This window comes from Hippocampus zosterae, chromosome 13 (genome assembly GCF_025434085.1).
Source record: "Hippocampus zosterae strain Florida chromosome 13, ASM2543408v3, whole genome shotgun sequence".
NCBI classification, from domain to species: Eukaryota; Metazoa; Chordata; class Actinopteri; order Syngnathiformes; family Syngnathidae; genus Hippocampus; species Hippocampus zosterae.
In genome coordinates this window covers 5,737,216-5,751,652 of record NC_067463.1, presented here as the reverse complement: position 1 = coordinate 5,751,652, position 14,437 = coordinate 5,737,216, and the positions used below count along the sequence as shown (strand labels likewise).

General features: G+C 43.4%; 1 protein-coding gene across 3 annotated transcripts in view; it reads right to left on the bottom strand.

Annotated features, from left to right (window-relative positions):
• Nucleotides 1-10,312, bottom strand: part of lef1 (lymphoid enhancer-binding factor 1) — a 55,308-nt gene extending 44,996 nt beyond the window's left edge. Inside the window, exons 1-4 of one of the 3 annotated variants that reach the window (XM_052084501.1) lie at nucleotides 9,952-10,312; nucleotides 9,601-9,841; nucleotides 7,711-7,768; nucleotides 4,530-4,654 (exon numbers count right to left, since the gene is read on the bottom strand). In XM_052084501.1, coding sequence (XP_051940461.1) covers nucleotides 4,530-4,654; nucleotides 7,711-7,768; nucleotides 9,601-9,798 — 381 coding nt within the window. In that variant the 5' untranslated portion in view covers nucleotides 9,799-9,841; nucleotides 9,952-10,312. Of the gene's footprint in view, nucleotides 1-4,529; nucleotides 4,655-7,710; nucleotides 7,769-9,600 lie in introns of all 3 variants that reach the window. The other 2 variants (XM_052084500.1, XM_052084499.1) reach the window with 2 other exon arrangements.
• Nucleotides 10,313-14,437: the final 4,125 nt, after the last annotated feature.

Below are 14,437 nucleotides of genomic sequence, written 5' to 3'. Positions count from 1 at the left end.
ACGCTGCGAGACATTGCCTGGCTAGATCCGTCACATTCCCGCGACATCAAAAGGAAATATGAGGGCACAGTAACACCCGTACCTAACCCAAAGTCCTCCATCTTCCTTGCCACAAGGCAATTGAGCATTCACAGGACGAAAGACTCCACACGGCTTTGGAAAGAGAGGGAGAGGGACTACCCTCAGGCCACCGTTTGGTCGGTTTGCCACTGGACGGTTTGGTCCAGTCAACGTTGATCTGACTTGCGAGTTTGTGTGCGTGACACTGCAGGACTTGCCGATAACACCCCCCCAACCCCAATTACGAATAGAGGTGTCACACAGGCGGCCCAGCGGTGGTCAAGTCGTTAGCGCATCAACCTCACAGTACAGAGGTATCGGGTTCGGTTATGTGTGGCTTTTCTCCGGGTACCTCCCGCATTCCAAAAACATGCGTGGCGGGCGGACTGAACACTCGAAATTGTCCCTAGGTGTGAGCGTCGATGGTTGTTCGTCTCTGTGTGCCCTGCGATTGACTGGCAAGCGGTTCGGGCTGTACCCCCCCGCCCGCCTACTGCCCGAAGGCGGCTGGGATAGGCTTCAGCACCCCCCGCGACCCTTGTCAGGATAAAGCGGAACAGGAAATGTATGGATGGAAGGCTGTGGCCTTAAAATTACCATCACGACATGAAACAACAACAACAAAGCAAAGAGATGTTTATCTCCGAGAGGAAAATGGTCTTAACGGCAACGTCCACTCGCAACGTCCCTGCAACACTCAGTGACTCCACCCTTTCTCCTTCTAAAGCTGCTCCAGCACAGATGGAGATCACCTGGGCGTTAAAGCGAAGACACACACTTCCGCTCTCTTTCTTTCTTTCTTTTTTTCTTCAAAAATTAAACATGTGCATGTGGTTTTTGTGCGGCAGAGCCAGGACATGACGGCAGCAGACTATTCCTGGAATAGATCCATTCCACGGTCTTTATTTAGAATCCGTCATTTCGAAATCCTAATTTAGAGTTTAGGCGACTCAGAAAAACATCCTCTTCAAAGCCGCCAACACGCCAGATTCCCTCCCTATGCCCGTCATGACATCCTGAAGGTTTGGCAGGTTGATTATGACTCAAACGGTACACACGTCATCTGTGAAGACATGCCAAAAAAAAAAAAAAATGCTAACACAAATCACCTGTTCAGGAGTCTGTTTTGCACAGAAACGTGGGTGTGTAGACAGTGCGGCGAGATGACACTTCGCTGTGTTTGTTTCGAATTTCATCGAGCCAATTTCTATTCATCGCGGAGAATTATTTTCTTCATCAAAGAGTTGGCAAGACTTCTCTGTGAATCATGTTGACTGCAAATTCAGATTTGCTGAATCAAGAAATCGCTTCAATAGAAAGTGGAACAAAGCTCAAGACAAACATTGATCAAGTGAGGTACGTCATATGATGATGATGAAAATCGCTATGAGAAGCATTATTGCGATTACGAGAAACAACGTGACCGAAAGATTTTCCCAGCTGAACAACGAAGGATAAGCCGAATCTCCACAGCTGAATCCCAATCATAGCCAATTCGATCAAGAGGAAGACCGCTCCCTAGTTGTCTATGTATGCTCGTGCTTTTTTTTGTTTGTTTTTTTGCAGAGAAGACGACTTCACGTGTGTAAAAAGAAAAAAAAAAGAAGAAAGAAAGAAATCCACATAAAAATCTGCTGACAATCAGCGGCTCCCGACAGCTCTGTCATGGCTGGACGGCATGTGTGCAGGAATGTCATGGTGAATGGAAATCAATCCAAAACGACTGTGACGGGGGGGTGATGGGGGTAGGACGATGGAGGGGAATGAAAAGAAAGACGGAGCCTTTGATGTGAGTGAAAACTGATCCCAGGCCCGCAGATATACTGCGGCGACCGCGGCGGCTGCGACGCTGCCATCGGCTGAGACAAAGGCGGTAAAAATGACTACTGTTTTATTCAAGACGGATCCGAGAGAGGAAGATTCGGGGGAGAAAAGGAACTGTAAAAAACGAGACTTAAAAAAAAAAAGAAAAAGAAATTGGCAGCGTATATGCCCCGGTTGGGCCTCGTATATTACGTCTGCTGGGAAAGGTAATTTCCTTTGGTGGCTCTCAAGCAGACTTCCTCAAGCGCTTCCATGTGATTGGACACATGAATAATGCGTTTCTTTTCTTTTGTTTTTTTGTTTACAGTCCAGAGAATTGGATTGTCAAATGAATTGCATCTTGAAGCAATCAAGTCAAAATGGAGTGCACTGCTTGACATCAACTAGAGGTAAGGGTAAAAATAATCGCCCAGAAAGCATATGAAGCATGCCCTTTGGCAAATAGCAAAAACACGTAAGTGACATTCAAATGATGTTTATAATTGCCTGTATTAATAGTTTAAACAGTAAATATATCTCAAACTACGATCCCACAACACTTTCATATTTCAAACTCATCTTACAAAATTTTCCCTGAAGACGATCAATAATCTCCACTAACAACCCAGGCTGAACTTCACTCCTCGCTGACACACAAAACTAGTCTTGCAGTAGAGATGGGATTTTTTGTTACCTTTATCTAAAAAAAAAAAATAAAATCTGCATTTATCGTGGTAACATTACAAATATTACAATAAATGCTAAAATGGCAACAATCGTATAAAAGAAAAATAGAGACAAAGTAGCAGCCAGCATCATCGTAATACGGGGACCACCTGCAATTTCTTGTGATTTCATTAAGGGTGAATCACCATTACACACAGCAGCAACGATTAGCCTCCGGATGAGTTAAAAATAATCAGATGTTAAATCATGCCAAGAATGAAGACACGAGTAACTTCAAAGAAACACAGACATCCAATTCATTGTGTCATATCGCACTGTAACGTGCCAAATGCCAGTGGCAATGCTGCCAGTCGGCCCGGGTGGTATACGGAGACATGCGTGGACATAACAGCATTAGTGTGGACAGCTGCGAGGGGACACAGGAAGCCGCCAGTGACGGATCTGCAGCTGGCTTGATATTCAGGCCATTACACGGGGAGGACGGTGAGGGGCTGGGGGGAGGAGGGGTTCACGCAGGCCCTGGACCACACTACTTCCTCAACTGCAGCACAGCCCGGCCTCTGTCATACTGTAACCAATGATCACACAGTTGCCATATTGAAATTTCAGACTCTTCATACCTCTCGCGGGAACCCTCCACTCTTTCAATTGCTTTTTTCTTTTTTCTTTTTTCTTTTTTGGAATGAGCAGCCTCATTATCAAAGTTAAGGTTGAGGGTGGTTTTTATGATTTAGAGTGAGTCCAAATGGAGTACGGCACTTGCCACTGATTCACTCCCTTTCCGTGAGTAGGCTGTAGAAGAAGAGCTAGCTAAGGCTTAAAGCCACGCACACCTCGGCAATCTGCTCGAAACAGAAATTCAGAATATTCCGAGAGAGATTAAGCAATCCCTCCACCCTGGTGCAAACCATTTACCCAGTACAGTATACGCATACTAGTCAAGTTAGCATACAAGCTAGCTAATTGCTCTTGGCTAAAATGAATATATTCCATCACAATGCTTACTACTTTTTACACTAGGAAAACTATTCAAGAAAGTGTTATTTGTCATTGTCGTAGGAATTTTTATTTCACCAATGTCATTAATTTATTTTTGCATTTTTATAATAGCTACAGTTGTTCAAATCTGGCATATAATTTGGCGATAATGGTTACAGTTGGGACCCGGGACTTCATATTTTTATTTCCATAACTACCTATGAGGAAACGTTTCGAAATGCTTTCCACAAAGTTTGATAGCCTAAAATTCAAAATGTACAGTACAACGACAGGTGTACAAATAACACATTCAGAATTTGTCTTTAAAAATTGCACAACCTGCATTGTTGCACGCCAAAATCAAAACAAAATAGATGAGGCATGGTCAGGTAAAGGGCAAATACATTTTCTTCGGGCACCTAACAGCGGTTCGTCAACACATTTTACAACAAATACCACCTCAAAAAGACTTGGCTCTGCGAGTACCACCATCATGACCAACATTGAACCCTTTCATGCACCCTGTCACCTGACAACAAGAAAAGCTGTCCACCGCAGTAACTGCTGTCCCTCAAAGGGTTAAATGCAGTAGCTTCATAAGCCTTCCTGTTTTGGTCCTAAGGAGTGTATTTATTTTTTCCAAGACATTGTAACTTTGCGTGCAGTTTGAAAATTAATTATGAGCTTATAAAAAAAAAGAAGCTAATTCAGTTCTAAATATATATATATATATATATATATATATATATATATATATATATATATATATATATATATATATATATATATATATATATATATATATATAAGTTAAATACAACTGAACTGCACTTAACTGGTGTATTGGACTGGATTTTTAAAAAAGCACATGAAAAGAAGTGATTTTTTTTTCCCACGTACCGTTAGAGGGAGCCTACCAAAATTAATTCTGTTTCCCCACGATATTCACATTTATTAAGAGGCACCTGCATGCAGAGCTCGACATTTCAGTTGGTACTGACCGTTCTGGGCATGGGAGGCGAGAGGGAGCCATTGGTCATGTAGGAGTCATTCATGTTGCCCATCATGATGTAGCTGGGGTAGCTTGGGTATGCGTGGCCTTTGCCGTACAGGTCCTGATGTTTCACTGATTCAAAATAAGAAAAAGAAAAACATTAATGAGCAGCCTTGACATGTCACATCAAACAAACACTGTTACTGTACTCAAACGGAAGTCTCAGATATCCATACGGAGTCCGCTACATTCACAAAATAATTGTAATTATTTTTTGACTGAGACATATTTTCTCTGCAGCATTTTTGTGAATGGTGACGTTTCTCGATATTGTGCTTTATTCTGTGGTAGCATTATGAGCGTGACCAAAATTGTAACCACTGTACTGCTTTTTTTAAAAAATAATAATAAATATTTGCTTCTTTTTGGAGCGGTTATATGACTGGTCGCTTGGTTTGGCGAGGAGTTGTGTGACAAAATTCTTGCTGAACAACCAAAACATGGCCCCAACACATTTTGGACAAAACTATTCTGACAAGTACGATTTATCCCAAAAGTTGTGAAGTCAATGCATCTCGGCCCACCTCTGTCAATAAATCCCACTGACGAATAATATCGCTTTAACCCACCAGCCCATTCCTCCCCCCGGCCTTTTGTCCGCGGCCTCACAATGGACTCCGACTAAATTGTATTATGTGCGGGGGGAACAATGGAGCCCCTCTGTGCCAATTAGCACCAATTAGAAGAACATACAGAGTGTGTCAAAACAGGAGACGCCCCAACTGTTCCTCTATGACCCGACAACAAGACTAGGAGGAGGAGGAGGCGGCGCTTGATACAAGAGGACTCAATTCAGCGCCACTCGCCACTCAACTGTGTAATAAAGCCAAGGGGCGGGCGTGGGGGCTCTGAGGGAGTGTGTTTGTGGTATTTAGCCCGACGGCAACATGGATCTTGTTGTGAAGAAAGCCAGTGTTTGGTTTGAGAGAAGGAATGGGGTTAGGGGAGAGGAGGGGGGGCAAGGGGGGTGCAAGAAAGGGGAACAAAGGGGAGGCACACTCCGCCTCAAAGGCCCCAGCGATGACCCGCCAAGCGGAGGTCACGTCACAATAGGCCCGCGAGGTCCCCGAGTGGCGCCCCCGCATGTGACCCCGACGCGGCGTTTATTACAGCAACACGTGACGGGTACCAGCTGGGTTGATCTAAATTTGGAGACGGGACGGTCCAATCAAAAAATGTTCACATCTGATGATAGATTTGAGAAGAGAATGACTTGAAAATGTAATGCGGGGAAGTGGTGGTTAGTCCGTCAGCCTCGCAGTGCAGCAGTTCTGGGTTCAGACCCAAGCTTCGGCCTTCTGGTCTGTAGTTTTGCACAGAAAGGCAACAAGTGGATTTGGCTTTTTATCATGCCACACGGTGTATTTATTCCTACGTTACTTTTTACTTTTTTTGTCTTCATTTTAAACATATGTGTACGTTCTCCTCCCGGTTTGAGATCAGGTCTGGAAAAAAAACCATGGAGGACACGGAGGACCCCGCAGGAAGACTTTTCCGATCTATGGCATGTCTCGGCAGCCATGTTGTGTACTTTGTTTTAAATCATCTTTTGAAAGCTTGCTAAAGATTTTTTATAATTTTTTTTACTCCAAGACTGATTCGATGTGAACCACCAACCTCTGGCATTCAAATATTCTCCATCTAACCAGGAAAATAACAGATAGCTTTCATGTTTCATTTATCACTAGCTAAATTAGCATTTTTGTTAGCTTCCAACACAAGCAAGGTTGCGGTAACACGATAGCATTCGTCAAGCAAGCGCTAGCTAGTTCTTAAACATTATGTAGCATGCACAAAGATTTATTTTCTTCTTCTCTGTATGAGAAATCTGAAAGTTCATAAAAGAGCAAAACTATTTTGCGTGCAGGATAATTTGTTTGTTGGAGGTTGGTGGTTCAAATTCAGGTTCTGGCCTTCCTGTGTGGAAGTACAATTATGATGCCTGAACTTTTGTGTGTGTAGTGGTGGTGGTGGTGGTGGATCGCGGGAGACAGTAAAAAACAAAATGGTTCTCAAGATTGCAAAAGACTGAGTTTTCAGTCATGTTGAGGCCCTTATAGTGCTCCGTAGCAATAGTGTAGCATCTCTGTCCTGGCTGGGTTGCTCATCACCTAAATAGCTGGCAACAATATACAGTAGCTAACTTCTTTTTTCACTAGAATAACAGTTAATGATAATTAAAATGGTTATGATTAATATTCCTGTCATGGCGGCTCAGTAGAGCAGTATGAAACTTTTTGCCTCAAAGTTAGCTGAGTTTAGCTTGACTGCGACGTGATTCTCCTCACTGGCACACAAAGCAATATGAGGCCGTCACGGCGTAAGGACTACACAATTTATGGTTGTTTTAGTTTGACAGTGGTTAACTTATTTTTACACTTGTATCCACTACTTCAATGCTTTCTCCGCAATAACTAATCAAAAGAGTCTAAAGTTTGATTTGGTTGTTGTTTGAATCAGCTTTCAGGACACATTGAAATGCAAGATTCTGTATGAAAAATAGTAATATTGTCCATTAGACATTTTTTGTCCACCGTATTACAAAAGACACATCCATCTCATTCCGTGTCAATCAGTGAGACTGGAGTGAGGGCTAACCTTTTTTTTCTTTAACTTGGTAGGTGTGCAACTGAGTGAGTTTTGAGGGGGTTATGCTGGGTACCACAATTTTACACAAATTTTCACCAGGTCACACACGCTTGCAAAACCAGATTTTTGTGTGTTTAGACCCTCCTAAAGAGACGATATATTTGATGGAAAAAAATGATACTCTAAGTAAAACTGCAAGCAGCGTTGAACCGAAATGGTTCATTCACAATTCACTGCTGGAGGATTTTTTTTCATCCTATGACAGGTATGTCCACCTAAATTTGGGTGCAATGGATAAACTGTTTTTGTTGTTGTTGTTGTTTGTTTGTTTTACTTTGTGGCTGAGTGAGTTTTGAGAGTTCTAATGATCGACTACGGGAACTAGTGTTTTGAAATAGCTCAAAACTGAAGATGGAACAACATGTATTCTTCCTGGAAAGGCCTTGGAAGCAGAGTGACTGCTGTTTCAAAGTATTCAAAAAAACATGTCTCCCATTCCTGGCACAGGAAGGAGAAAGGAATCTTTTTGCGTCACTCACCATCGTCGGGATGTTCTCTGTGCTTTTCGTGATATGAGTCTTGGGACTGTCTTGCCGCCTGTGTGAAAAAAGAAGCCAGAAAAAAAAAGAGGGAAGGGAGAAAGTGAATGGCGGTGAATCGATTGGGAGGGCCTTCAGATGCCGTTCGACACGCAGAGCTGCTGATATGGTCAGAAGACCGCAGAATAACACAGCCTGGAGTTAATGTGATTCTTTATCGTTTGTTTTATTTTTTATTTTTTTGCTTGTCAACAAGGTGCACCCCCCCCCCACACACACATCAGCGTCTCTGCCACTTAATTAAGGCGGCATGGCCTTGAGGGGCTTTTACAAATTAACTTGTTTTCCTATGAGCTCACTCATTTTCATTCCACACGGCAATGATATGTCAATTGAGGCTGTCATCTTTTTTTTACAAAATTGAATTTTTATTTTTTACAACAAAAAAAAGCATTTCTCAACACCCAGTTTTTGTCTGGGTTGATGAGAACACCGAATACACCCTCGCACTTATATACACACACACACACACACAGGTAGAGGTAGAACTAAAAAGTGAGGATGTTATTGGAATGTTGTGTCTTTAACCACCGTGTTAATGAAATTTGGCGACCCCTGTCTGGACTGAGACTGCGAAATGTTCACAAACACGAGGCTGACGTGAAGGGAATCTTAATTAGGATGCACGAGAAGTTCCGTCTTGCACAGCTGGAAGCCATCCTGATGATGTGTGTGTGTGCGTGTGTGCATGCGCGTGTGTGTGTGCGCAAGGAAGATTGATGCCTTGTGATGGTTAGCAAAAAAGATGAGCAAAAATCTAAGTTTGATAATATTCTAAAAAGAAATATAGCAAATATTAAATAAGAAAAAAATACTTCATATCTAAAAAAAAATAATTATTTAGAGCAAATTTTGAATATGTTGAATGCACACTACAAATATTGCATTTTATTTTTACTTGGAGGGGTAAAATATGCCTCAAACATTTATTAGAAATGTTTAAATATTTAGGAAATATTTCACATTCAATTAATAGTGTATTTGATTTAAAATTCAAAAGAGGAAAAATATGTCATTAATTGAGAAGAAAATATTCCAAACATTATTTACAACAATGCAAATGTTTCTTCAACACACTGCAGATATTTGCAAATATAACAAATCGTCATGATTAGTATTATTATTTTAATCATCTGCTTCAATCCAACTAGCGCAGCACCTTCCCCAGATCCAACGCCGAGGAGTCCTCACAATAAGATTGCATGTCCAAGATTTACATCTGCTCATTCTGCATCGTAAAATTTGGTTTGACATTTATGACGTCACCTCCCGTAGCGATGCTTGCCTTTTACTAGTTTGTTGCAAAATGCGAATGCTCAAATATTCAAAAAGGAATCTTTTTTGAATTTTTTTTTTCAATCAACGGCACTTCAACCCCCTTATTAACCGACTCCTAGCAAGGCCTTTATACATCGAGACAATTGATTGGTCATTTTCTAAATTAAAACAAAAACAAAAAAAACGTGCTTTGAACTAAATAAATTTGCAGAATGCAGGGGTGGACAACTTACGGCCCGTGGGCCGGAAATCAGCCCTGAGAGAGCATTTCATCCGGTCCGCTGTGCAAAATGCAACCCTTGAGTAACTGTGACTCATCAAAAAAACAAAAAACAAAAAAGAAAACCCCACGCATTCATACAACACGCAATGATATAAAATGATTGTGAACGTACGAACGGGCCTTGGAGCACAATGTGCATCTTTTTCGGAGCCGGTCTTATTTTTCCAATTCAAGCCAAGTGAAAGGATGATTTTTGTATGAATGAAACAGAGGTTGAGGCCTCACGTTTTTTTTTGTTTTTTTGTTTTTGGGCTGACCAAGTGACTCACATCGTGGCTGTTACTGTTGGGGCTTCCCTCGGACTCGTTGACCAGCGAGGACTTGATGTCGGCCAGGTCTCCCTCCTCCTCCGAGTGGCTGAGCTCGGCGAAGATCTGCTCCTTGTGAGGCTCCCCCTCGTCCTTGAACGGGATCATTTCGTCCGTGGCGCACAGCTCCGGGTCCCCGCCGCCTGACAACTGAGGCATGTCGTCTCGCCTCTTTTCGCACCCACAATCCTGTTCCCACCTCCTAAGAAAAAAAAAAAAAGTGCTACCAAAAAAAAGGGTATAGGAACTCCCGGTGGGAAAGAGACAAGTTGCTGACCCCCTGCACAGGGGAAACAAAACACAAAAGCACACCAAGGTCCGCAAATCACCACGTTTCTCTCAAGGATGATTTATCCACGCATAAATGGTGGTGGTGGGGGGGCGGGGGGTGGTGAAAAAAAAGGACATGTGATAGTCCCTTTATGGATCCTGGTGGAGAAGTCAAAAAAGTGTGCGGATGTGCGCATCCACGGTCCTTCTAATTGGAACGAAAGGCAAAAGAAAGGTGATGTTAAAACCAAAACACACATTCACACTCACACACACACACACACGCGTGCACTCCGTGGAGAAGACTTTCCCGGCGCTCCTGCAGCGTTTCCACGGTGAAATGTAACCGGTGTGTGTGAGCGTGTGTTGGTAATGGAGCTTCTCCCTCCTCCTTTTTCCTCCTCCTCCTCCTCCGCTCCAGTCAGCACTGATTGACACTCCCACTTTACTTCTCCCAAACAAATGGGCCCACGCGTGGACCGAGGTGGACGGAAGGGGGCGGGGTGTCCATTTTTACAGTATTAGGGGCCATTCCTGCAAGGCCGGTAAGAAAGTTGAGCCACTGAAAACTCGAGCGGGTGAACTCATTTTGGTCATTTTGCAGGAGGGAGAAATGAGGGTTGATTTAATGACACAGCGAGGATTTCTGGATATTTGTTTTGAGAGAAATTTTCCTTGGATAATGGCATTTGGCGAGTTAAACTTGTTGTAATTTAAGATTTACACCCAAAACTGCTGGGTCAAGAGGAACCCAAATTGTGTGAAAGGGCCAACCCAACGCTGAGTCCAAAAGGGAGCAAGCCAACGTTGGGTTACTTAAGCCATTTAATCCCACCGGTCACATTTGTGAAGCACAACAATGATTTAATTTACAGGTCTGGCGAAATGTTTATTACTGATTAAAATGATAAAAGGGCAACCAATGACACCTGATTTTGACTTTTAAATGTCTGGGAAAAAATGGGGTTTAAATGGGTTAAACTCAGTGCAGGTTAAGGATTTGGCCCAGCACTCCATCCATCCATCTTCCGTACCGCTTGATCCTCACGAGGGTCGCGGAGGGTGCTGGAGCCTATCCCAGCCGTCTCCGGGCAGTAGGCGGGGGACACCCTGAATCGGTTGCCAGCCAATCGCAGGGCACACAGAGACGAACAACCATCCGCGCTCACACTCACACCAAGGGACAATTTAGAGTGTTCAATCAGCCTTCCACGCATGTTTTTTTTGAAATGTGGGAGGAAACCGGAGCACCCGGAGAAAACCCACGCAGGCCCGGGGAGAACATGCAAACTCCACACAGGGAGGCCGGAGCTGGAATTGAACCGACGTGCTAACCACTGGACTACCGGTTGGCCCAGCACTTTGGGTCAAGATTTGGACCCAACAAAGGATAACAGCGACTGACTGTACTTGTTTGAAGTAATTTGGACTGCTTCATTCAAATGAGAGTTTCCCAAACATAGTGACGGGGGGTGGTGGGGGTCAATATGAGTTTTGGGGTTCAACCTTTTGTCATATAAATGCCATTAAAAGGCACTATGTACACCCTTAAAAATGCCAGGTCAGAAATCGGACTGATCTACTAATTGGAGCAAACCATTTGGATTGTTCATACAAAAAACAAAAAAAAAATGAAAGAAAGTTGGGTCAAATTGACCCAAGTTAGCAGGTCAGACCAATTTGTGACCTTACGGATGTAGATGTGACTGTCAATATTCGCCCTGCTGGGACAATCATTCAAAAATTCTCATCCAAAGTGTGTATTTCGCCACGTAAATGGGAGCGCGTATCACAAAACGCACCACGGTAACGATACACATTTGGTGCTCATCAATTTCCTCCATGTTGCAGTGTTTCAGGCATGCATGAGAATCCCAGTCGGTCTGAGCCGGCTCAACTTTATAAAGTGCAGCGAGGGGAGGAAGGGGGTGAGAGGATGGAGGGAGAGGGGTGAGAAGGAAGAGGGTGGGAGTGTGGGAAGGGGGGTGGGTGGTGGTGGGAGGGTTAGTGGGGGCGGAGCTGCGGCAGCCTTTGATCTGGCAGCGGCTGGCTCTTTCATCCCTGTAGCCCCCCCCCCCTCAACCCACTCTGTCCCCCTCACCCCCTCCATCCCCTCTTCCCGACCTGCTTCCTCACCCCCCCCCACTCCCCGGACTCCCCCCTTGACACCCCCGCAACTCCCCCCTCCCCTTTGTATGACTAAATTTGGTCCGAGTGTGGAGCCAGGCCAACATTTCCAGCAGCTGAGCGAGAGAGAGAGAGCGAGAGAGAGAGAGAGAGAGAGAGAGAGAGAGAGAGAGAGAGAGAGAGAGAGAGAGAGAGAGAGAGATCTAGGGAGACATTAGAGGGGAGGAGGCGGTGAAAAAGAAAGATCAAAGGCTTTTTTGGGTTTTTGGAAGGCGCGCGTGGAAAAGAGCTGGGACTGGCGGCATTCCAGAGTAGAGCGGAAAGAGCGCACGCGCGGGCGCGCGCGTACACGCACACACTTTCGTAAGAGTTAATTAGAGCCCAACAACCGAGCTTTCAGGGAGACCAAAAAAAAAATAGCGAAGATTTCGTCTTGTTTTCAGCCACACAAAAAAAGAGAAGCTGCTGCTGTTTTGCCTCATTCTTGTAACTCGTTAATTTAATTAGCCGTCTTGTTTCACAAATGACCGAGTTCCCCAAACCACCCTAACAGGAACCACTATTTATTTGTTTGTTTTTAGGGTGATTTATTTATTTACCTACCTTTGATATTTTTGGGGGTAAAGTGGCATTCTTTCCTCCTCATATTCGTCAAATTTCAAACGAGGAGAATACTGGTAATCCAAATACAGGCTGGAGTCCATGACGAGTTTTTTTCGAAGCTTTTAAGAACACAATATTCCGGGCACCCGCGGTTTACAGACAATGGCTGCGTGTCACCACAGTGCGAAGCAGAAAGTGATTCTGAAGAATGTACATTATTTGTACATCATCAAAAGGGTGGCACCAAAACTCAAGGTCATAACTTGAGGACATCATAACTTTCGCTTCTCCTTAATCAATTGTCAGCTTGTATCAACTCGCGCAGTCCAATGTTTGGCCGTCTCCAGTAGGGAGTATTTTAATTTTAAGTGATGATTGTTACAAGGACGCCAAGCTACGTTGTGGGCATGGGAAAGTTATACAGCATGACTGAATATGAGCAGAATACACACTATACTTTTTATTGGGAGAAAAAAAAGGACTTGTGGCCTATCAAGGTAAAGGCCTGCAGGGCCCATTCTGCCACAAAACCTTCTATTTTGGCACCTAATGGTATTTTTTGCCACTCCCCCAAAATGTTTTGTCACAAATGATATATTCGATCCCATAAAGGGTATATTTTCCATTCCTCCATGTAGTGGAAGAACATTTAAATGTTGAGCCATCGAGAGAAGAACAAAAAAATTCAGGGATCAATGAAGAGTAATGGGCAAATTTCCAGTAGCGCACCTGCAGGAGAGTCACCCGATTCCAGAGGTGCCAAATCCATTGTTTTTGCCGCGGGCTACATTTTCGTGAGGCCCTCCTTTAGAGGGCCGGTATGGCCCTGAACCCAAATGAATGTATCATTGGCTCATGTTACACACACACACACACACACACACACAAATTGATGAATAACTCATTTTGAGATCACAGGCTTATAAAAAAAAACAATTAAACACGTTCAATTATCAATTATTACATTTCAAAAGGCGGATTTGGTAAGAAAAAAATTATTGCAATACAGTTTTTAAGACAATTTGCAGTTTTGAAATCAGGACGTTTATACACATCATTTGCTTTTGCGGGCCACAGAAAATAATGTTGTGGGGCCAGATATGGCCCCCGGACCATGACTTGGACATCTGCTCAATTTTCTTCGATTCTATTCTATTTTTGTTTTGTCATCCAACATCACAGCTACAACAGTGTAGAATCTGATTATGGTGACCCCCTGTGGACAAAAATACTAACTGCAACTCCCATGCATACATTCTGGTGTACCGCATGAAACTCTTAAAATGAATAAAAATCATGAAATAAATATTTGGTCGCCACTTTTTGTATTTCGTCAATCACGGAGGTGATCTGGAACACTCAACAAGGTATTACTGTCCAGTCCATTTTCAGTTCTATTTAACTTTTCAACTTTTTGTTGTCTTCAACTCTTGCGCAAAAACGGAACCATTGCTTACAATGTTTTTTTTTCTCGCTCTTTATATGCAGCGGTACTGTTGAAACTTTGCACTTTACGTTTTTTATTGAACACTTGGGCCTACTACACTATTGTACTTGAATAGTTGGTCATTGTAATTTTTGAGGCACTACGTGGCGTGAAAAGGTTCGATGTTAGAATAATGATGGAAGTGCACAAGACCACTTATGGCGATAGACAGTGCCTTTGTTTCCGGTGCAATTGTGACGAGGCAACACCTTGAAAAGCACAAAAGCGAACGCCCCGCCGTTGGCATCAACACGCGGAACATTCCGATCTAATTTGGACCGGGGAATAAATATGAGGAAAAGGGGAAAAGAG